Source organism: Eptatretus burgeri, chromosome 5, assembly GCF_056783735.1.
Source record: "Eptatretus burgeri isolate ZD-2024b chromosome 5, Ebu_testis_v1, whole genome shotgun sequence".
Taxonomy (NCBI): domain Eukaryota; kingdom Metazoa; phylum Chordata; class Myxini; order Myxiniformes; family Myxinidae; genus Eptatretus; species Eptatretus burgeri.
Window position 1 is genome coordinate 72,174,379 of NC_140965.1, and position 21,825 is coordinate 72,196,203.

Here is a 21,825-nt window from a genome sequence, read left to right on the forward strand (position 1 = left end):
GCAAATCCCCAGGAATGACCCAATATCAAATTGAGTTAAAAAAAAATTTTTGGGAGGTTTAACCCCCGTGACACTGTCCCTACCCCTGGGGCACGAACTGGGGATTAAATCCAAAAAATAATTGCATGTTGAGTGCATATTCAAAGCTTCATTAAAAAAATGTTTTAAAATGTGCCCGTAATTGCATTTTTCGGTATATGATATTTTGACCCAGCCCCAAAGGTGTTCTTATTTTAATTTACTTTATCAGGCATTGCACCTTTACTTTGATGGCGATTCCTGTTTCTCAAGTCGCTGCAAAACAGATTGAGGTGGGTGTTATTATCTGTCGCTTCTGCTTTCTAAGATTCCTGATGGGCCGACTCAGACTACAGTGGCTCCAATTATTCCTACCTTCTTGTTGGGTCGGCCGGAAACGTTTTTAACCTTTTTTTTTTCTTTTGCGAATTGGTTGGTCAGGTCTTCTGACATTTGGCCGGAGGTGACAGAAATTTGTAGTTTGGCCAAAATTTTTTTCTTCAGTTTGGTCAGAGTGCACACACAGGTCAGATGAATGGTACATCTGCACCATCATGGAGTCATTCTTACTTCCCAGCACTACTGTTTCCCTGCGGCCTCCCACAATACGAGGCTTTGCAGGCAAGGTGTAGAACTACAAATAATATCCACAAAAAGGCAGAAGTACTTTCTCAGAGTCAATGACCATTCAGGTTTAAGCACACCTAACTTCTTCCTCCTAATTGGGGAGCAGAGAAAATTATCAACCACACTCTCCCCCAGATTATGCTCGATCAAATATAGGGAACACTTTTTTTCTTATATGACAATTACTGGTACTTACTCCTGATTGAATTATAGAATTGGCATATGATTGACATTTTTTCAAGTGAATGACTAATTCTATACCTACTGTCTGCATTTTCATCGTGTATTATAATGAACATGCAAAGGCCAAGTAACAACATGAGCATGTGATCGATCAAAATGAAATGAGGGGATGCCTTCTTGGCTTTGCTAATCTGGAAATGTAACAGCTATACATACATCTAACAGCTATACGTACAACAGGTAAGAGCATGATTAACGACGCCATTTCATTATTTGCATTGTGTGGAGCTCAAAAGTGGAATAATCTTGACTCTCATGGGCATTATTTTTGTGGTATACCTGGTGAATGTCTTAAAGGCCACAGATTGTCTTAACTTTCAGTGGTTTTTGATTGTAGAGAAGCAGAATAAATAGAGATGAAGGATCATTAATATTTGCCAAAGTTAAGTCACGGAGTTGATAATTTGTCATCGTTTTGAGCAATGGACGTCCTGGAAATTAGCATTCTATTTGTGGAGTACAAGGTACGAGTATTGGCTACGACTCCACATGCATTCAAACAGTCAATGAAAGGTCTCACAAAGCAGCACCAAGCATCATTTGTACAATGTGTAATTAATACACAATTTTACTGGACAGGTAAGTGGCAAATGCAACGGATGTTCAAATAATAACAAGCAAACTTAGTGAAGTTGCTTAACTTTGTCGAAGTACTTGGTGCTGTGAATTTTGTTGATACGGTACAAGAAAAACAGGGCAATCACCGGAGTTATCAATCATTCAGGATAATAAAATGAATATTGAACTTGCATCAAAATAAAACTTGTTTTTTGTTGTTGTTTTTTTGGGGCCTTTGGCAAACATGCCATCTTCGCTTTCATTCAGCTATACAATGACAACACAAAAAGGGATTTTATTGAAGATAAAATTAAGTTAGTACAACAAATCCTGCTTTGGGAGAGCACAAACAATGCATGAAGCATTTTTTTTTGTAACGTGGAAAACCAAAAATAAACAATGCTTGAACTTCAACAACCACATTTCTGCATATTTCATAATTGCAGATAAATAGTTGCTAAATGCTGAACCATCTACAATGCCGTATGTATAAAACAAACTTTAGCTGCAAAGGTTTTCAGTTGAACGTATAGCTGAATGGGGGTGGTGTTGCCTTGTAGCCCACGCCAGAACCAACCGATCCCAGTGTCACTGTTCCTGCTCCTTCTCGTGACATCATAAAACCACTTTCTTCTGAGAAGTCTGCAAGAAAACGTGCTTCAAATGCCTTTTTGTGATCCCACAAACTTAATATCCATATAGATATTAATATTCATATATTTATTATATTATGTTGTGTTATACCAGCAAAGACAACCCGTCACTTCGCTGATGGGGAAATTAAGGGTGGGGGGGGAGAAAGAGGGAGAGAGGAGGGAGAATGGAGGGGATGGATAGAAGGGAGGGGAGAGGAAGGTACGAGGGGGTGAGGAAGGGGGAGCTAGGAAGGGAGGAGAGCAAGGAAGGGGAGCGGCGGGGAGAGCGACATCTCACCAAACGTTGCTGTACAATGCAAGAGGGAGAGGTGTGTGAGAAGGGGGTGAGAGATACAGAGACAGCGACAGAGGTGTGGGAGGAAAGCGCTGCATTTTATAAGGTGGGGGGAGCAAGAAGGGGACAGAGAGAGCGAAAGAGCGAGAGAGAGAGCGAGAGAGAGAGCGAGAGAGAGAGAGAGCGAGAGAGAGAGCGAGAGAGCGAGAGAGCGAGAGAGAGAGAGAGCGAGAGAGAGAGAGAGAGCGAGAGAGCGAGAGAGAGAGAGAGAGAGAGAGAGAGAGAGCGAGAGAGAGAGAGAGAGAGAGAGAGAGAGAGAGAGAGAGAGAGAGAGAGAGCGAGAGAGAGAGAGCGAGAGAGAGAGCGAGAGAGAGAGAGAGCGAGAGAGAGAGAGCGAGAGAGAGAGAGAGAGCGAGAGAGCGAGAGAGCGAGAGCGAGAGAGAGCGAGAGAGAGCGACACAGAGCGAGAGAGCGCGAGAGAGAGAGCGAGAGAGCGAGAGAGAGAGAGAGAGAGAGAGAGAGAGAGAGAGAGAAAGGTGAGGGAAGGAGGTGGAGTTAGCAAAGAGAATGATGTTATGCTGAATGACCGAAAAAACACACACACACACACACACACACACACACACACACACACACACACACACACACACACACACACACACACACACACACACGTTTAAGTACCCAGCGATTTTGGCCTCAACAACACAGAAATCAAGAAAATGACCAAATACCAAGATCTCAAAAATGAAGTGAAAAAAATCCGAAATTGCACCAGTGATCATTGGAACAACAGAAATGATGAAGAACAACCTTACAGAGATCTTAAAAACCATCCCTGGGAATATTATTACAAACAAACTGCAGTTGGAAGCGGTCGGGGGCTCAGTGACGGTCCTCAATAGAGCCCTCGGGACAAAACTTCACACCCTGGTCCATGATTCGTGTCCACCCTTACCGAAATGGAGGTGGACACTTCGAGACCTGCGAGGACTCCGTTCCACTTCTGAAACCCGCATATGCAGATAACAACAAATAGTGTACACGCGCGCACATACACAAACACGAAGGTGAATACTTTGAGACCTGGGGCGGGAGCATTTAAACATATAAAACCCATGCTATCTACCTGGCAAAGGTCTGCCAACATGCATGCACACTTGCACATGCAGGGACCTTTGCACCACTCCGGTTGGCTCACTCCGAATCCGATTCATACATGCTACAGTCCCCTCAACAGAGGTGGAGGGGTGAGGGAGCAGGGGGAGGGGTGGGAGAGAGAGATAGAAGGGTTGGAAAGTGAGAAAGGGGTGGGAGAGAGGGGGGTAGGGTTGTGAGGGTGAAGGTGGGGGAGGGGAGGGGGAGAGGGATTCCATCAGGTGTGATGCCAAGTTTAACGTCCATCCGAGAGATAGCACACACATTGATTAATTATTCTGCCTGTGAAACAACGGGATGACAGTTTATAGCTCGGTCGGCATTCGAACCCTGGCTAGACAGCTTAGAGGGAGCATGCGTACCTCTTGGAAATCCCTGCTGTGATGTGAAGATTCATTACTTCATTACAACTGAAAACAATTTTTTACTCATTGTGAACCTATAATTTATTTTGCCTTCCTACCTCTGGTATTGAACCGTGGTATCGCCATTGAAGCTTGAAGAACGCGTGAAGTGGCTTCACCGAACATCCACAAAACAGTTGAAGAAACATAAAAATGAAATGTTTAATTTTTATTTGTATTCATTTATGCCAAAGTCACGGGTCGTGTAATGGAAGATTGTAGATAAAGGGGAAACATCGTGTAAAATAAAATTTCACAGTTGCAGTGAGCCAGCCACCGTTTGTTGTACCGCAGAACACGTGGCCAACGCAGGTGAGTAGCCCTGAACTTTGTTGAAGTTGATCTATGTACAGTCGTCAGTGATCGTGCAAATATTGTAGAGTTCTCGCCAAGTGGCATAAGCACTCAAGGGAGCACTGTTTGATTGATAAGGAAACGGTTGATAACGAAACGGTTGATAAGGAACGGCTGGCTTGGCAAGCAATGATCCGTCATGTCAAACACCGCCTGGAAACGCCCAAGCCATGTCGGAATTAGACAAATTAACACTTTTTGACAGTCAGAACTGCTGCTAAGTTTAATTCTGAAGCTGAAATTTTGAAATTCGGCTTAGTTTAAGAGATTCTAGAGGTTATGGCATGTGCAGAAATGAAATAAAACCGCGATTGCTGGCGTCTACAGGCATTTATAAGCATTGCAATGCATCCAGCGATTCGAAGCGAAGATGATATAAAATATATCCGAATTGGACAAACTAACACTTTATTAGCAGTCGGAAGTGCTGGTAAGTTCAATTCTGGGGCTTAAATTTTGTAATTCGACTTAGTTCAAGAGATTCTCAAGGTAATGGCATGTGCAGAAATGAAATAAAGCCACGAACGCTAGCGTCTCCAGGCATTTTTATCAGCATTGCATTGCATCCAGTGATTCGTAGATATGATGAACAGGCATTCAATAACATGAGTGATGAAAGTGAAAAGAAAAAAACTTTATCGTTAAGAAATCATTGCGGCCTGTTCCAAATCAAGGCATTGTTAAGCAGGCTAAGAAACATGGCGGCTTTAGACCCCAGCGAGGTTACCCAGGATAAGCTTTAAGACCCCAGCGAGGTAACCCAGGATAAGCCTTGAGACCCCATCGAAAGCGATGGCCGAGTATGCGCTTGATAAAGTCTATAATAAAATAACATCATTAATTATCTTCAAAAGGGGTATTTTAATGAACGCAAACACCAATTTTCAAACATATACATCCTTGGAGTTCCCTTGGTATGCATGCGAAGTTTCAGGGTGCTCGGTTTCATGGTTTTGGAATGGAGTTATGGAGGACACACACACACACACACACACACACACACACACACACACACACACACACACACACACACACACACACACACACACACACACACACACACACACACACACACACACACACACACACACACACTTATTTGTATCGATATATTTTATTTTATGTACATTTTTTTTCTCTGCCAATTTGTCTGTCCCTCTGCCTGTAGGCAGGGCTTCAAAATCAAATCTTAGCAAATTTTTTCGCTCCATATAGTCTGAGGCCTCATTGGGCATCTGGTGTACAGGAACTGCAGCAAGTTGCTTGCATCAGTGCTGTGGTTACGATAGTGGATGTACGTGTGGATATTTGGAAAGACGAGTGTTTCCTGAGAAGAATAAGGTAAGTGGTATGTTTGTGGGGTCTTGGGTTTTGATTTTATGAATGTTTAAAAATCTCTCGTAGTTTGAGACCTCACAAAGCTTTTGGGCTTTCCCACGATTTATTCTTATCTCTAATTTGATTTGTGATATTATTTTTGACCGTTACTAACATAGTTTAAGACTCGACTAAAACAAATCCCGAGAATAATGGACAAAATTACACGTTTTTAAGACAAAAAAAATGCATTTTGAATAACTAAATCGGCATTTTGAACACACGTGGCTTTCAGACCTGTCTCTTTGGGGGATTGCTTATCTATAATGTGAAATAGACCTCACAGAATGCTTATCTGGAAGGTATATTTGACGTGTTTGCCATTTTTAGAGGTCCTTCGAGGTGTTCTAAATGAAATATAAAAATAAATATGGGGAAAAATGAAGGTTTTAAAAAATAAATTACTTTTTTTGTGTGTTTGAAGCAAGGCTAACCCCTGCTATAGCAAGAAAAATGGCCTTGAAAATGCCTGTTGTTGTGTGTTTGAAGCCAAATGCAGCACATATCACTGCAGGCACGATGAGCAAGCAAGGTGACGGCTCATCTGTGTAATTTATTTGACACATGATTGAATTTTTGGATGTTCCTAATGTTGTTCTACATCAACTTCAAATTAGTTTGGGGAAAATCTGAAATCATGGGGGATTGTACACCACCCTTTTGATATTGCAGCATTTGCATTTCAGCCCTTGCTGACAGTGTCTTTTTAAGAGATAGCAAATGCTTGTGTATTGATGAATATGGATGTTTTGAATGTGCTGTATCTGGTCAGGCGTTATGTAGGGGGAGGGGCGGAGGAGAGTGGGGGGAAGGGCAAACAGTGGTGGAGGGGAGAGGCAAAGGAGAGGAAGAGGAGAGGTGGGGGAGTGTGGGGATGGAGAGCATTTTAACAGCTGTTATGGGTGTATCCGGTCTGACGTGATGCAGGGAGGGGGAAAGGAGAGAGGGGGGGAGAAGAGGGAGAGGAGCGGGGGTAGGAGCATATTAATAGCCAATTTGACTGGTCTGGTACGATGCGGAAGAGGGGAGGAAGAAGAAAAGGGGGAGAAGAGGGTGAGACAGCAGAGGGGTGGGGGAGGGGGAGAGGGAGAGGAGGTGGAGGGGGAGGAGGTGTGGGGAGAGGACGTGAGGGGGGAGGCACAAGAGGATGAGAAAGGGGGGGAGGGTAGTTCTTTGCATAATATTGTTGAAGTCACATTTTACATTGCGTGGATGTTCCGCAGGTCCCAGCTAATACCGTCTGTAAAGTTAACAAAGGCTGAAAATATTTAAAATAAAATATTAAAAGCAGAAGAATTGCCTAATACTGTGCAATGATTGCAATTAATAGTTTTAGGTAAAGGATGGAGAAGGGGCAATGTTTGCATGTGGGAGAAAGATGTTTTATTTATGTAATCAATCATATGAGTGTAAGGTAATAGAAAGAAAAAAATAACCAAGAGCTTTTGGCAGGAAGCAATATTCAAAACAGATAGAAAATCCAATTAAAGCTCCTAAATGTTCCTGAGGTGAGTGTGTGAGGGGATTACAGGCAGTGGTGAGAGTCAGGCGGGGGGGGGGGGGGGAGGAGAAAGAAAAAGAGAAAGAGAAAGAGAAAGAGAAAGAGAAAGAGAAGGAGAAAGAGATATGGTGACGGTGAGGTGAGAGTGGAGTGAAGATGGATTGATATGATGCCAGAGATGATTTTGATCGGCAATGCAGCTAATAAATTTGGCTTCTTCATTCTACAGGAAGGATTGCAGACAGAGTTGTGTGTTGTTACAAGGGAGTGGAAGTAAGGGATACTTCAGGAAGGATAAATTCCATAGTTGGTTTGAAGAATGGCAATACCTTCAGGGACAAAAGGGAATGTTTCCAGAACAATGGCTACAGGACAAATAGAAAGGAATCAGGAAGATGTGTACTGGGAATTGAGGACAGAATTTGGCCTTTTAGGCTATAAGATTGCGGGTAAGTGAAAAAGGGAAGAAATGCAACTGGTAACATGATTGGTAAGGAGAGGCAGGAAAACATGACTGCAGGAAAATAAAGGTTAAAAAATTCCACGCCAACGGCAGTTGGCCAAATAATAAGATGGAGGAGTTTGAAGCGAAAGTAGATGGAGGATACGATATATGGCAGTTACAGTGAGGCATGGTTTAATGAGCAGAGGAATTGGAGGACAGGAGTAGAAGACAACAAGTAGAGGTGTGATAGGAAAGAGAGAATAAGAGGAGGTGTAGCAATCTGGGTAAAAGACAGTATTTTACTGAGAGAAAGTGATGACGTTGAGGGAATGAATGTAGAGGATCGTGAGTGTGTATCATGGTTATGGTTGTAAGAATAGTAAGGTACTCGTGCATTGCTCTTTTTCAGGCTACTGGTGTGAAGAATGAGCAGGATAGCAGGGTTCATGAAAAATCCAGAAAGGCATGTGGTAAGGTATATTAGGTGCTGGAACAGGGAAAGGGCAGAGCACATGAGCAATTTCTGTATCTAGTCCAGGATTGCTTTTTCAGCGAGTGTGCAATAAAGTCCACAATGGGGAGTGCAGTGTTAAACCTCATGTGATTATCCAAATATGGTGAAGATGGATGTCGGAGAGCATTTAAGGATGGTTAAATTGCAGATGAATAGTTTCTAAATCCAAGTTACCAAACATGGTGTACGCAAGTGTTCTGTTGAGATTTAGAGTTTGGGATTGGGAGAGCAAGGCTAATCGATATCAGGAATGCAAACTCTGAGGGGATGAGGAGAGAGTTTATTTCTGGTTTGAGACAAACTCTCAGAAGGGCAATCAGCATGAGAGAAATGCCTTCCAGGATCAAATGTGCAGTGTACAAAGTAAGTGCAGTAAAACCTTTTTAATCCAGACATCCAATAACGGAAGACCCCTTATCAAGAAAAACAGATGGCCAAAAACATTTTTTGAAGCCAGATTTTTCCAGAGTTAAATTTGCACTAATTTTACTCTCTCAGAGGTTGTTAGTGTCGTTTTTAGGAGTCCCAAGTATCCTTGTAGACTAGTATGCAGAAAATTTGAAATTTTATCGGGTTTTAGAGCAGTTTGGTGATAGCCTTTATCAACAAACAAAGTTGATCTGAATTGAGAACCCGGCTTCATGGCCAACACAGTAAATACCATGAGTTGCTCTCCGAAACGCCAAACATGTTTGCCAGATGCCTGATGTTGATTCATTCAAAATTGCTCTTTAAATAACTTGAGGTAACAGGCACAGAAAGTGTTTTCGTGAAAACCCAGATCAATGAACGAAGCAGACGCAGAAATACAATACTCCAAATGCGAAAGGGAGACTGCCGGTTTCTGCAAAATACCGAACCGAACCGACGTGAAAAAAAAAATCTGGGTTGTTCTGGTCTGAAGTAACTTTGCCCGAATTGTACACTCTTGGAGGATGTTGGTGCCATTTTTAACTGTCGCTTCTTCCCCTTTCGACTTTGCCATAAATATCCGCAGAAAATTGGAAGCTTTATTCGGTTTTTAGAACAGTTTTTTTTGAAACGCTTTGTCATCGAAGAAAACTGTGGCTACACAGGTTGAATCCATATCCACAGAAAATGAGGGGGATTGGGATGGGGGTGGGAGGGGGTGAGGGTTAAGGTTTGGGTACAACGTAATATCTAGTTCCATCAAGTCATATCCTACTTCTGGTGACAATCATGATCAGATTTCTCCAAACATCCGTATCCTGCACTGCTTTTCGAAGTTCTGGCAGAGACAGCTTGGTAGCATCTTTTACCCCATCCATCAGACACAAACAAGGTCTGCCTCTTCCTCTTCTTCTCTCAACAACACCCAGCATGGATGACCTCCAGACTGTCGTTTTCTGCACTCATGATGTGTCCAAAGTATGACAGTTTCTGTTTTGGATCAGCATGGTAGCCTATTTTTTTCAATGTGCATGGTGGCCAAATTTCTTCAAGCACCGATTTGTTTGTTCTTCTTGCAGTCCGTGAAATTTTAAACATTTGTTTCTAAAACCACATTTCAAAACTGTCAATGTTCTTCCTTTTTCTTTTTCACTGTCCATAACTCACATCCATAAATTACAACTGGAGATACCAGAGTATTGACCATCCTCCTCTTGGTTTGTATTGTCACATCTTTTTCAATCCCGACATTGCTGTTCTCCCCATCCTAACCAAATATTAATTAATCCTCTAAATGCTCCATATACTTCAATTGTAGAATCCAGGAAGATGAACTTTGACTATTTCCACATGATAATCTCCCAATCTGAATATTATCAATCTTCTTAGTTGACAATATTTTAGTCTTCTTTAGGTATAAAGACCAGCCTTTCATGTTCCTTCTTCATTGGGTTCAGCAGTTTCATCAAGTCCTCTTTACTTTCTGCCAACAGAGTGGTCTCATGAGAATACCTTAGATTGTTTATACATCTTCCTTCAATCCTGACTCCAGTGTCTGTCATTCAAGTTTGATTTCCTCATGAAGTACCCACGATACAGATTGAACAAGTAAGGGGAGAGAATGAATACCTTTCTAACCCCTTTTCCAACTCCAAACCACTCTGTCTTTCCATTCTCTGTTCTTACTGAAGCTTCTTATTTAGTGTACAGGCTTCTTATCAGACATATCAGGCAGGTGCTCTGGCACCCCCATTTGTCAGCATAATCCATACCAATTCATGATCAACACAATCAAAGGCTTTACTATATATTGTTGCGGTTCTGGGAACCGCATCCCTCCAAAGCAATAGCAACCATCAAACAGCGGTCCCTAGACAGTTATTCCATTAATGTACGTTCAAATAGTCCCTTCCCTTTTGTCTAGCGGGACAATGGGACAGTGCGTTGTGTGGATTTCATAGTTAGGTCTGATTATGTCTCCATCTTCATTCCTACTCTTTTCCTCTTCTTCCTGAAATAAATCAAAGCAGACACTGCACTCAGACAGTTGCCTGTAAAAACTGCAGCAACATACTCAACGTATGCGTCCTCGTGGAGGCCAACACGTGCAGCACATGTTGCGGCCATGGGAGGGGAATAGCAAAGCTGTGACAACACCACACGAGCATCAACAGTGCAGCTGCGAGGATACAGTGATACCTTCGAAGGAACCTTTGCCGCAAGCTCGAGATGATCGTCTGACGTTTCCAATGATCTGGGATGAGATTACTGGTTGCATTGAAAAGGCATACGAATTAATATATCTTAAAGAGGCTGCACGGATGTTGTTTTTCACAACATAGAAGCAAACGACCCAATGTCGGCGAGAGCGTGGCTGGCAGCTTGGTGCCAATAACTACATCGTCAGAGGCCGATAATACAAAAACAACAACCACGCCACATTGTGCAGGACACAAGTGTACAAGAGACGGGTGGCGCGTTCTTTTCAATCCATTCCTGGATTTAATTATATCGGCATCCTCTTTTCCCTCCATTTCTCAATGTGATACTTATATCTATATTCTTTTTCATTCCAAACCTCCATCTAATTATTATATCCGATCGTTCCCTTCAATTCCTGAAACAGTTCAGGGTTGGCCCCGTGCATACGATAGCAGAATCGGGCGGACCCGCGCGCTGGCCACGTGTTTAATGGCGGATCCACGTGCACTATACAGAACATGCTCGATAGCAGGCGGATCTGTTCTTAGCTCGTAACACCTTGCTATCGTAAAGAACGGGGCACGAGTAACACACATCTTACGGTCTGTGCATGGGTTTATCCTAACATCTTACCATCTGTGCATGGGTTTACCCGAACACCTTACTGTCGGTCCTCGCTGGCAGCTGCGGGTGTTCCCCAAGGACGGCGGACGTTTCCTCGCTTCTCCGCCTGGCGAAGCCGCGATCAGGCAGAGGCATGCTGTGCAGTTCAGATCGCTCAGGCCGTGTGGCGCATCGCGGAGCAGGCATTGATCAACGCTAATTGAGGGTGCCCGGGCGGGCAAGCGGGGCCGACACGACCCTCGGCTGGTCGCCGGGGCACAGTTTGGAAGATCGGTGCAAGGCATTTCATGTCGCAGAGTTAGGTGCGGGGCGATTCATATCATGGGGCTCGGAGCGAAACGGTTCAGCAGCTTGGAGTCATCTTGCCAGGAGTGGAGTGGAGCCGCTTCCAGCCATCACGGCTAGGCCACGCAGTGGTCCAGGCCCAATCAGAGCGGCCGATTCGGGTGACGACACATCGCTTCGGGGTAATGCCCGCACCCTGCACCCCAGGGTCTATAAAGGACGGGTGGCGAGGCCGTCCGTAGTTCCAGGTCCAGGTTCAGTTCCGGTTTTGGTGTCTTGCCCATCGCTGTTGTCGGCTCACCCCGTTCTCTGCCCGACCTGGGATCGATCTCTCCGCCTATCTGCTAACTCCGCCTTCTTCACCCGCCCATCTTCACCCACTCGCTATTGACTCCGCCTTCTACTCCCGTCGTTCTCTCGTCATTGCCTGCGACTCCACCTCCACTTCTCTGCCCACATGTCGCTGACTCCACCCACCCACCTGGTCCTGTCTATCACTCCGCCCACTTGCTCTCGACTCCGCCTTCTCCACCCATTCGGTTCTCGACTCCGCCTTCTCCACCCAAGTCCCTCCCTTCACGCCTGACGGTCGTGTCTCATTCTCTGCACCGATGCAAGCTGCACAAAGTGCCACGAAGCAAGAGACGGCACACCAGCTGTCAGGGAAGTATCGCTCAGCGGAGCATCCCCACAAAACGTATTGGTGGCGCGATCGGGCAATCGTGCAAGGTATTGAGAGACCGTTAGCCTCACCTCCTCTCCTTTTTCTGTTCATCAACTCCTCTTCATCAGGTTGTGTGTGTGTGTGTGTGTGTGTGTGTGTGTGTGTGTGTGTGTGTGTGTGTGTGTGTGTGTGTGTGTGTGTGTGTGTGTGTGTGTGTGTGTGTTCGTCCTGGCGCCTGTCCTCGTAAGTTAAGATTGCAGAAGATTATTATTTCATGTCAAGTCTGCTCTGTGTCTGCTTTCGGAAGTTGCTTGTTTATTGTCGCACCTCCGCTTCTTTCTATCCCTGCATTGCACAACAATAAAACTGCTATTCACTGTGCCACATAACTTTCCTTGCCTGTTTGTAAATAAATTATTATTGGAAATGTTCCCAGCTCGTTTTTGTCTGTTCTTTCATTGATCCAGCATGGTCCGAATCCAAGCTTAGCCAGGACTTTATTCCCAACAATCCGTTCCTTTTAGCCGGTACGTCCTTGGCAGTGTCGCTCGGCTGCATCCGATCCGGTTCGGACAAGGCATGTGTAGATCACGTAATTTCTGGATCTGACGAATTGCCACTACCAATTTTGTAAAACTCCAGGAGCAGCATATAACTCAAGATGTCCAAATGTCATACATGTCTATGCCCATGGGTTTCCCATGGATGCCCCACAAGTCTATTATATAATGCGAACCGTGGAGTCTGTCCGTATGTTTGTGCATTCAGCTGTCTCCAGCGGCTGCTTCGCATGATTCGTTTGAAAAGCTCCGCACGCAGGCAAAGCTCAACATCCATCCAGAAGAAGACCATTACACCAAATGAGATAGTCATGGCCAAAAATATTGGCACCCTTGCACTTTTTTCAAACAATTCACAATTTTCTCTAAAAATAAGTTGAAATTGACAAAAGTATTTGGTCTCCACAATTCTTTATGTCTCTGTTAATATGGCAGAACCTTTGTTTTTGATTCAGAACTTAATATAGGTTTTAAAATCAGAAAAGAAAAATAAATGGCAATGACAAAATTATTGACACCCAAGACTTAATATTTGGTAGCACAGCCTTTGGACAAAATAACTGCAGTCAAGCACTTCCTCGAGCCATGAATGAGCTTCGTACACCTCTTTACTGGCAGTTTATCCCACTCTTCTTGTGCAAACTGCTCCAGTTCTCGCAGATTTGAAGGGTGCCTTCTCCAAACTGCTGTTTTCAGATCTCCCCACAGGTGTTCAATGGGATTGAGATCTGGACTTTTGTCATTTTGTCAAAAACGAAAATCCGACGGCGCTCACTTACACTTCCTCAATCATCGGCGGTCTGTCGGCGACTGACAGCTTCTGCAGGCGGGAAAATATTCACGCATAAGGATTAGGATCGCCTACATACGTGCACCAAACCACGCCTCCCTCGCTTCATTTGTTTACGCACGAAAAATTAAGGTTGGATACTTTTTGAACACACCTCGTATATTAAACATATAAATACAATATGGAATGTTGTATTATACTAATTATAGAATGCTACATCCGATCAGCATGAAAAATTTTAAGGGTCATCTCGGGATAAAATGGTCCACAAAATTTTTTTTTTGGATAAAATGGACATGTTTTGTTTCACAACCCAGAGTTTTCATCGGATCTTCATGAAACTTGCCATGTATATGCAGAAAGCCCACGCGCAGGCAGTATCCATCTCCGATTTTGGAAATTCTTCCGAGAAAAAAGTTGACGTCATAATATCGCCGCTAATGGAAATCGCCTATACCATTATCTCCGAAACTAGGCAAGCTGTTTGAATTTTGTTTGCGGGAATCAAGCCGGGCATTAGCACAGATATTTATCGCAAACCTGATACATCACAATGACATCATATTCGTTTTTATGATGTCATCATTAAGAGGACGAGGATCTTAGCTCATTTGAGCTTGTTTAAAAATTAATGACAGCCATTAACCAGAAATATTGTTCATCACTTTTAATCATTAAGCTAGTTTTCCCACCCTTCGTCTCAACCATTCTGGATTAAATAGGTTCTCCTATTTCCAATGAGGTATAAATCTAAAGGTAGAAAAAGACTAAGATTGCTGAGTAGGGAGGTAAGGAATGCTCCCTAAAATGAGCAGAAGGCATTTATTAGTTATAAAATAAAAAAGTGGAGACAGATTCAGATCATAATTGTTTTATATATGATTGAGGATTGTGGAAGAGCTAGGACACAGAACAGATCAAAATGCAACGTAACAAAGGGAACAGCAGGAGAAAGGGGAAACACCAATAGCAGGGCGGAGGGAGGAGATATACAGTGACGGACAAACAAGGGATGCAGGTAATGATGAGAGGTAGTGGGGAATACAAGGGGTGGAGACAAGATGGATACCGAAGCATTTAAAAATAGGTAGAAAATTTAAATATCATGGCTTTGGATGGGCGTGAACAGCTGTCTTGAAGATGAGGAGAGAAGAATGAGATTGAAGCGTGTGTGGAAGGTGGTTCCACAGGTGGGAAAAGAGAGGAATAAATGAATGCAGGTGATCAGTGAATCTGGATTTAGGCGGTTTCACTAGGAGGGGGTTGCTGGTGGACCGCATGTCCTGCAGACACTTGGAGGGGATAGAGCACAGTGAGGGTAGAGGGTGCAAGACAAGAAATGAGGTGGAAGAAGACAGAGAGACCACCAACCTGTCAGTGATGGCGAAGTGATAGGTCCATCGACTCAGCTTCATTGTGAGAGATTCCAATGATATTGAAAGCCTCAGTTTCCATGGTGTCAAGCTGAGCAAGACATGAGGCAGGGGAGCAAGCTCAGAGGGGAGAGCAGTCCTCCATCTAGCTGCGGATGAAAGCCTTGTTGATGGATAGGAGCTCAGGTGTGCCAAGGAAGGACTTAGCACGAAGGCTGTTGCCCAGCCGGCATCTGGCTTTGGAGGCCAACCGTGAAATGCGGCTTGCCCAAAAGAGATCATGGCTGAGAGTGAGACCCAAGAGTTTGAGCAACTGAACCTCTTTGAGATGGTTGTTGAGAAGGTAGATGGGAGGGTTTGCGGAACAGTCCTTTCGGAGAGAGACAGAGTAAGTGTGTGGGATTTCTCAGTGTTGAAAGACATATTCCAAGTGTATGACCAGTTTGTGATTTTGAAAAGGTTTGAGGAGAGTGAACAGGCTGCTGCCTGTCTGTCAGAAAGATGAGGGATGTCACAGCAGGGAGTGGAGTCATCAGCAAAGAGATAAAGAGGATTTTCCAGCAAGTTAGTGAGATCATCAATGAATATTAAGAATATGATGAGGCCGAGGACACTGTCTTGGGGTAGAAGGGTAAACGGAGGCAAGTTACAAAAATACTGAGACAACCCAAAAGAGAATATGAGAAGGATATGGCAAAGAATATTAAACATAATAGCCTGAGATTAAACATAATGGCTGACAGGATGGCCTAAGCCCAAGAGGTATGCAAACTTGCCTCCAAGTTGTCTAGCTTGGGTTTGAATCCTGAACCAACTATAAGCTGTCATCCTTTTCACAGGCAAGGTGATTCATCAATGTGTGTGCCGTCCCTCAAATAGACATTAAATGGGAATCCCGTCTGCCGGCATTAGTTGCTGGACGTTAAAGACCCCCACGGTGTCCTTCACGAAGAATAGGCATAACTACTGCTGGAAAGGCAATAGCAAACCACCCAGTAAAACCCTTGCTTTAAAGCTGCTTTGGCAGCACTGACACACTGCGAAGAGAATGGTACGTGTGTGTGTGTGTGTGTGTGTGTGTGTGTGTGTGTGTGTGTGTGTGTGTGTGTGTGTGTGTGAGAGAGAGAGAGAGAGAGAGAGAGAGAGAGAGAGAGAGAGAGAGAGAGAGATAGAGAGAGAGAGAGAGAGAGCGAGAGAGAGAGAGAGAGATAGAGATAGAGATAGAGATAGAGATAGAGATAGAGATAGAGATAGAGATAGAGATAGAGATAGAGATAGAGATAGAGATAGAGATAGAGATAGAGATAGAGACAGACAGAGAGGTATCATTAATATTATTTTAAAACATGAGGGGTAAAGAACAGGAAAAGTTGAGTGTGTGCCCATTGAAGAATAGCACAGGGAAATGTAAATTAAAGAGTAGCACAAGGAGATGAAAGTGAGATGGCAGACTTATTAAAGAGGTATTTGCTTCAACATTTATACAAGAAGTCGGGGAATTTACCAATAGCTGAGTGTCTCATCTCGGGGGTGACCAAGGCCATTTATATATGAGATGCAAGTAGGAGTAGAGGATATGAAGAAACAGCTAGAAAAAGTAAGAGAAGACAAAGCTCTCCAGACAGATTACATGCACCCGAAGGTATAAAGGAAGGTTGGCGGAACAGACAAGCATGGTGTTCGCAGATATCTTTAACAGCTCGTTGGAGTCAGGACAAGTATCAGAGGATAAGAGAGTAGCAAGTATAACAGCGTTAATAATGTAGTCTGGAATATTTGCCGACAAATTTCCTGTTGAGAATGCTTATGTTTTTAGGATACTGTTTACGTCATGCACTGTATACTCGATTTTCTCTCATTTATGATGTGCACTCACTCAACTCACCACAATGCACTTGATCTGTAGGTCCATAACTAAACATTGGACTGTAACCTGATGGAGAGGTGATGGGGGGAGGGATGGGGGGAGGGGTTGGGGAATCAGACATTCTTTGACATTTACAGAAAATGCAATTGTATGTGCTTAAAATAACATTTGTGACCACATATTATGGATTATTCCTGACAAATTTGGAAGCATGTCAAAATATGAAATACAGCCAGCCTGTATGAATGCCACAAGTGCAAAGGAAATCTGGATATATAAGGGGCAGACAACATGCTGCAGGAAGATATACAGGTAGTGGACAAAATGGAAACACCTGGGTAAATGAGGGACACCAAGTATATTGAAAGGAATGGCTTCCACACAGGTGTGGCCCATGTGTTAATGAAGCAAATAACATCCCAGCATGCTTTGGGTCATATATTAAAATGCTGCACAGGCCTAGTTGCCTATAATTATGGCTAGCATGGCTGCAAGAGGAGACCTCAGTGACTTTGAAAAGAGGGGTGATTGTTGGGACATTTTTGGCAGGAGCCTCAGGAACAAAGACAGCTCAACTTGCTGATGGTTCAGGAGCAACAGTTTCTAACTAAGGTGATATCGGCATTGAATTCCGAGGGAAAGACATCATCAGCAAAGGGCAACAGTGGGTGGAAGTCCATACTCTGGGATCGTGATATGCATGCATTAATTTGAAGTGCAAGGCAAAGTAGGCGAGCAACTGCAGATCAATTGACTGTAACTTTCAACCCGGGGCGCAAGCAGCCAGTTTCATCAAAAACGGTACGCCGAGAACTCCACAGAGCAGGGGGATACCATCGTCGGATTGCAGTGAACAAACCACTCATCACACCGAGCAATGCACATTTGCTAATCCAGTGGTGCAGAGCACAGGTAATGGACTACTGAGCAGTGGAGAAATGGGATATTTTCAGATGAATCATTCTTCACCATGTTCTCGACAAACGGACGAGTGCACTTGTGGCGCCAACCTAAAGAACTCAACAACCCTGATTGTTTGGTTCCAACAGTGAAGTATTCTGGTGGTTCTGTAATGTTGTAGGGCACATTTTCCTGGCATGGTTTGGGTGCAGTCATTCCTTTAGAAGGCAAGGTCAATGCCAATCGCTACTTAATGGTACTGAGTGATCATCTTCACCCCATGTTGCAGCATTTCTTTCCTGCCAGGAGGGGTGTCTTCCAGGAGGACAATGCCCCGATCAACAGAGCACGTGTGGTCACCCAATGGTTTGCTGAGTATAAAAATGTTATCAATATTTCATGGCCTTCTCAGTCCTGGTTGCCTATTATTATGGCTAGCATGGCTGCAAAAGAAGACTGAAGTGACTTCTGAAGAGGAGTGATTGTTGAGGTGAGTTTGGCAGGAGCTTCAGTGACAAAGACAGATCAACTTGCTAATTTTCGCAAGCAAAGGTGTGGAAGGTGATGTTGGCATGGAACTTTTGTCCAAAATATACACACACACACACACACACACACACACACACACACACACACACACACACACACACACACACACACACACACACACACACACACGTAGTGGACAAAAAAATGGCAATACCAATGTAAAGTCACTTCATAGGGCATTGGGCCCCCACGTGCAGCCAATCCGGCCTGTATGTGCCGTGGCATAGAGTCCACCAGCGTCTGGAATTCTGGAGGGATGCGGCACCATTCTTCCATGAGAAAGTCAATCAACTTACACCTGTTTGATGGAGGTGGAAAACATTTCTCAGGCGTCGTTCCAGAATATCCCATAAATGCGTGATTAGGTTCAGATCCGGTGACTGAGAAGGCCATGACATATGGATAACATCAGTGTCATGCTCATCAAATCATTGGGTGATCACGTGCTTTGTGGATAGGGGAATTGGGGGTCTCCTCTTGTAGCCATAATTATAGGCAACCAAGCCTGTGCAGCATTTTTATACAAGACTGCAAGCATACTAGGATGTTATTTTATTAATTAACACATGGGCCACACCTGTTTCAAACTCGTTGCTTGGTGTCCCTGATTTACCCAGTTGATCTATTTTTCTGTCCACTATCTGTGTGTGTACATATATATCCAAGGTTGAAAAAAGCTCCAGTTTCACAGTGCTTGGACAAAATTCGAACAAAGTAGTACACCATTTTATGCCACCTTGACCAATCAAACACACAGCTCTCACTCTCAGCATTGGGAAATATAGCTTCAGACAAAATTGCAGCTTGTAGGAAACATAAATTGTGCTCAGAAACACACAAACCAAGAGTTGGAATGTGTGTGTGTGTGTGTGTGTGTGTGTGTGTGTGTGTGTGTGTGTGTGTGTGTGTGTGTGTGTGTGTGTGTGTGTGTGTGTGTGTGTGTGTGTGTGTGTGTGCGTACACATGTCGGAAGATTTGCAGCTCAGGATTCATATTGGGAAAAGACAGAAAGAAGTAGCACAGCGTAATGGGGGTGGGGAGGCAGTGTGGGGGTGGGAGGCATCGTGAGAGAAGGGGAAAGCAGCGCGAAGGCTGGTAATTTGGGGGGGGGGGGAGAAAGAGGGAGGAGAAGGATAGAGGAGGGAGCAGGGGGTGGGGGGGAGGGGGAGAGAGGGGGAGGGGCGGGAGTGGCAGAGCGATAGGGGTGGGAGAGGCAGAGCGATAGGGGTGGGAGAGGCAGAGCGATAGGGGTGGGAGAGGCAGAGCGATAGGGGTGGGAGAGGCAGAGCGATAGGGGTGGGAGAGGTAGAGCGTTAGGGGTGAAGAGGCAGAGCGATAGGGGTGGTAGAGGCAGAGGGATAGGGTGGGAGAGACAGAGGGATATGGGTGGGAGAGGCAGAGGGATAAAGGTAGGAGAGGCAGAGGGCCTTAGGTGGGAGAGCTGTAGTGCTGGGTCGTGATTTGGATTTTGTGAAATACAGATTCGCTCACATTACATTCATTTAATGTAAAAACGAGTGAATTTTTTTTAACCTTTAAAAGTGAAATACAATTAAAGCTCTTACAGACCGTCAAGGAAGCGTCATGGACTGAAGCATGTCCGGTCCAGTTGTTGTGAAACACCGGGGTGGAACACATTGGTGTATGTCTGAAGCCATGAGCAGATTAGGGAGGTTGAGTCATAATGTATAAGGAGCGTAAAACGGAAACAAGCATGTTGAGAAACAGCGTATGGTGAGGTATGACTGTATATGTTTGCATTTCACACACAAAAAGTTTTGAGGATTAAAAGGGAGAAGAATGATGTGGAATGAGTGACAGAAATAAATCAGGAAGAATGATTGAGGTAGTTTTCGTTTAAAAAGTTTTTTTTTCTTCCAATGTTTGGAGTTGATCAAGGGTAGTGCATGATAAAAATGAACATGAGGGTCGTAGGGAAAAGAGAAGTGTGACCAAAGAAGGCTTATTTCTCACAAGCACATGACTGAACTGAAAATTCACCTAATAAACTCAAAATTGATCCTTCGCCAAACTAGAGTTAACAGAGCACCTTACGCCAGTCTTGAGAAAAAGGACATGGGAGGGGTATTTTCAACTCTTGCTTTGTGTTTCTGAGCACAGTCTACATTTCCTATGAGCCATGATTTTGTCTGAATCTCTATTCTCCTATGCTGAGAGTGGCAAATTTCATTGGTTGAGATAATGTAAAATGGCATAATATTTTGTTAAAGATTTGTCCAAGTACTGCTAAATTGGAGGTTTTTTGAAGTTCCAAACAAGGCAATTGGCGTTCTACAGTGAGTGTCCAAGTATATAATTCAATTAAATAAAAAGTTTGAAACAAAACAAAGTTTGAAAATAAAAAAATGAAATTTCTGGCCTTTAAAGGTCAGAGGAAAAAAAAATTCCAGAAGTTTATTGCCATTGATGTGGTGACTTCTGCACCACCTTATTTAACATGTTAAACGAGTTATTTCTGCCGTTGTTTGTTTTCTTCATGACACGAAAAACAGTAAGTTTCCTGTATGGAATGATTTTAAATTTTATTTGACTGCAACACAGGCAGACAGACTGGAACAATTACCTCACCCCTCTCTGCGCATGTGTGATCGGGCAGAGATTCTGTACAATTTGCCAAATTCAGAACCAAAGGACTGTAAAACTACAGGTTCATGTTCCGATTCATGTTCTCATTCGTGTTCTGCATTGTTCAAAATATATAATTCAATTGAAATGAAGTATTTCCTTTCCTCAATCATAGACTGATGTCTGTAGACAGACAGACAGACAGACAGAGTGAACCAATTGCTTAACCCCACTTTGTAGTTCGTGCACGGGGTAAAAAGAGCGGACAATAAGATGACAACAGATTAAAGATATGATTAAACGTACAGGGACAAATGACAACAGTTATTAGACATGTCCAATGCGATATTAGCTTTTGGAGAGGATCTCAAAGAACTGAGACTTCCCTGCACTAAGGACGAAACTGCAACGAGGAGATAAAGGAGGAGATCCAAAATTTCATTGATTTGCTCACATTACAGTTTAAATTTTGAGACTGAATCCACAAATGCTTGAATATCAGCCCTGCATATATCTGGCAGTCACACGTACCTGGGTGATGCATTCCAGATGCCCCCCTACTCTGCCATCCACGTCCACGCCCACTTCGGTTCCATCTTCGGCCACTCCTGCCTCGGCTCACGGTTCCAGATGTGCCCTCAGATGTCTGCATGTAGAAAAAAAAACTGTTCCAAGTTTTTGTATTAAATAGTAACCATACATACCCAATTATATGGATTGCTTCAGAGAAAGCATGAACTTGTGCATAATAAATATATTAAAAAAATTACTCAAAATCCAGAGTAAAACCGTGACCATTTGATCATTCTAAACATTCAGATCTGCCAAGAACAGAATGGAGGGAGCAGTAGGTTACACCCAAAAGGTTAAAAATACATGTATAAT

At 43.7% G+C, this 21,825-nt stretch overlaps 1 protein-coding gene across 10 annotated transcripts in view; it reads right to left on the minus strand.

The window, feature by feature from the left end:
* Positions 1 to 1,424: 1,424 nt before the first annotated feature.
* The window catches only part of LOC147026680 (spermatid perinuclear RNA-binding protein-like), a 144,913-nt gene continuing 124,512 nt past the window's right edge, over positions 1,425 to 21,825 (minus strand). For 5 of the 10 annotated variants that reach the window (XM_085882383.1, XM_085882380.1, XM_085882386.1 and 2 more), the window contains 3 exons: positions 21,472 to 21,586; positions 16,924 to 16,971; positions 1,425 to 2,088 (listed from right to left, as the gene is read on the minus strand). In XM_085882383.1, coding sequence (XP_085738509.1) covers positions 1,964 to 2,088; positions 16,924 to 16,971; positions 21,472 to 21,586 — 288 coding nt within the window. In that variant the 3' untranslated portion in view covers positions 1,425 to 1,963. Of the gene's footprint in view, positions 2,089 to 5,268; positions 13,696 to 16,923; positions 16,972 to 19,923; positions 20,003 to 21,471; positions 21,587 to 21,825 lie in introns of those variants that run through there. The other 5 variants (XR_015058460.1, XR_015058461.1, XM_085882385.1 and 2 more) reach the window with 5 other exon arrangements.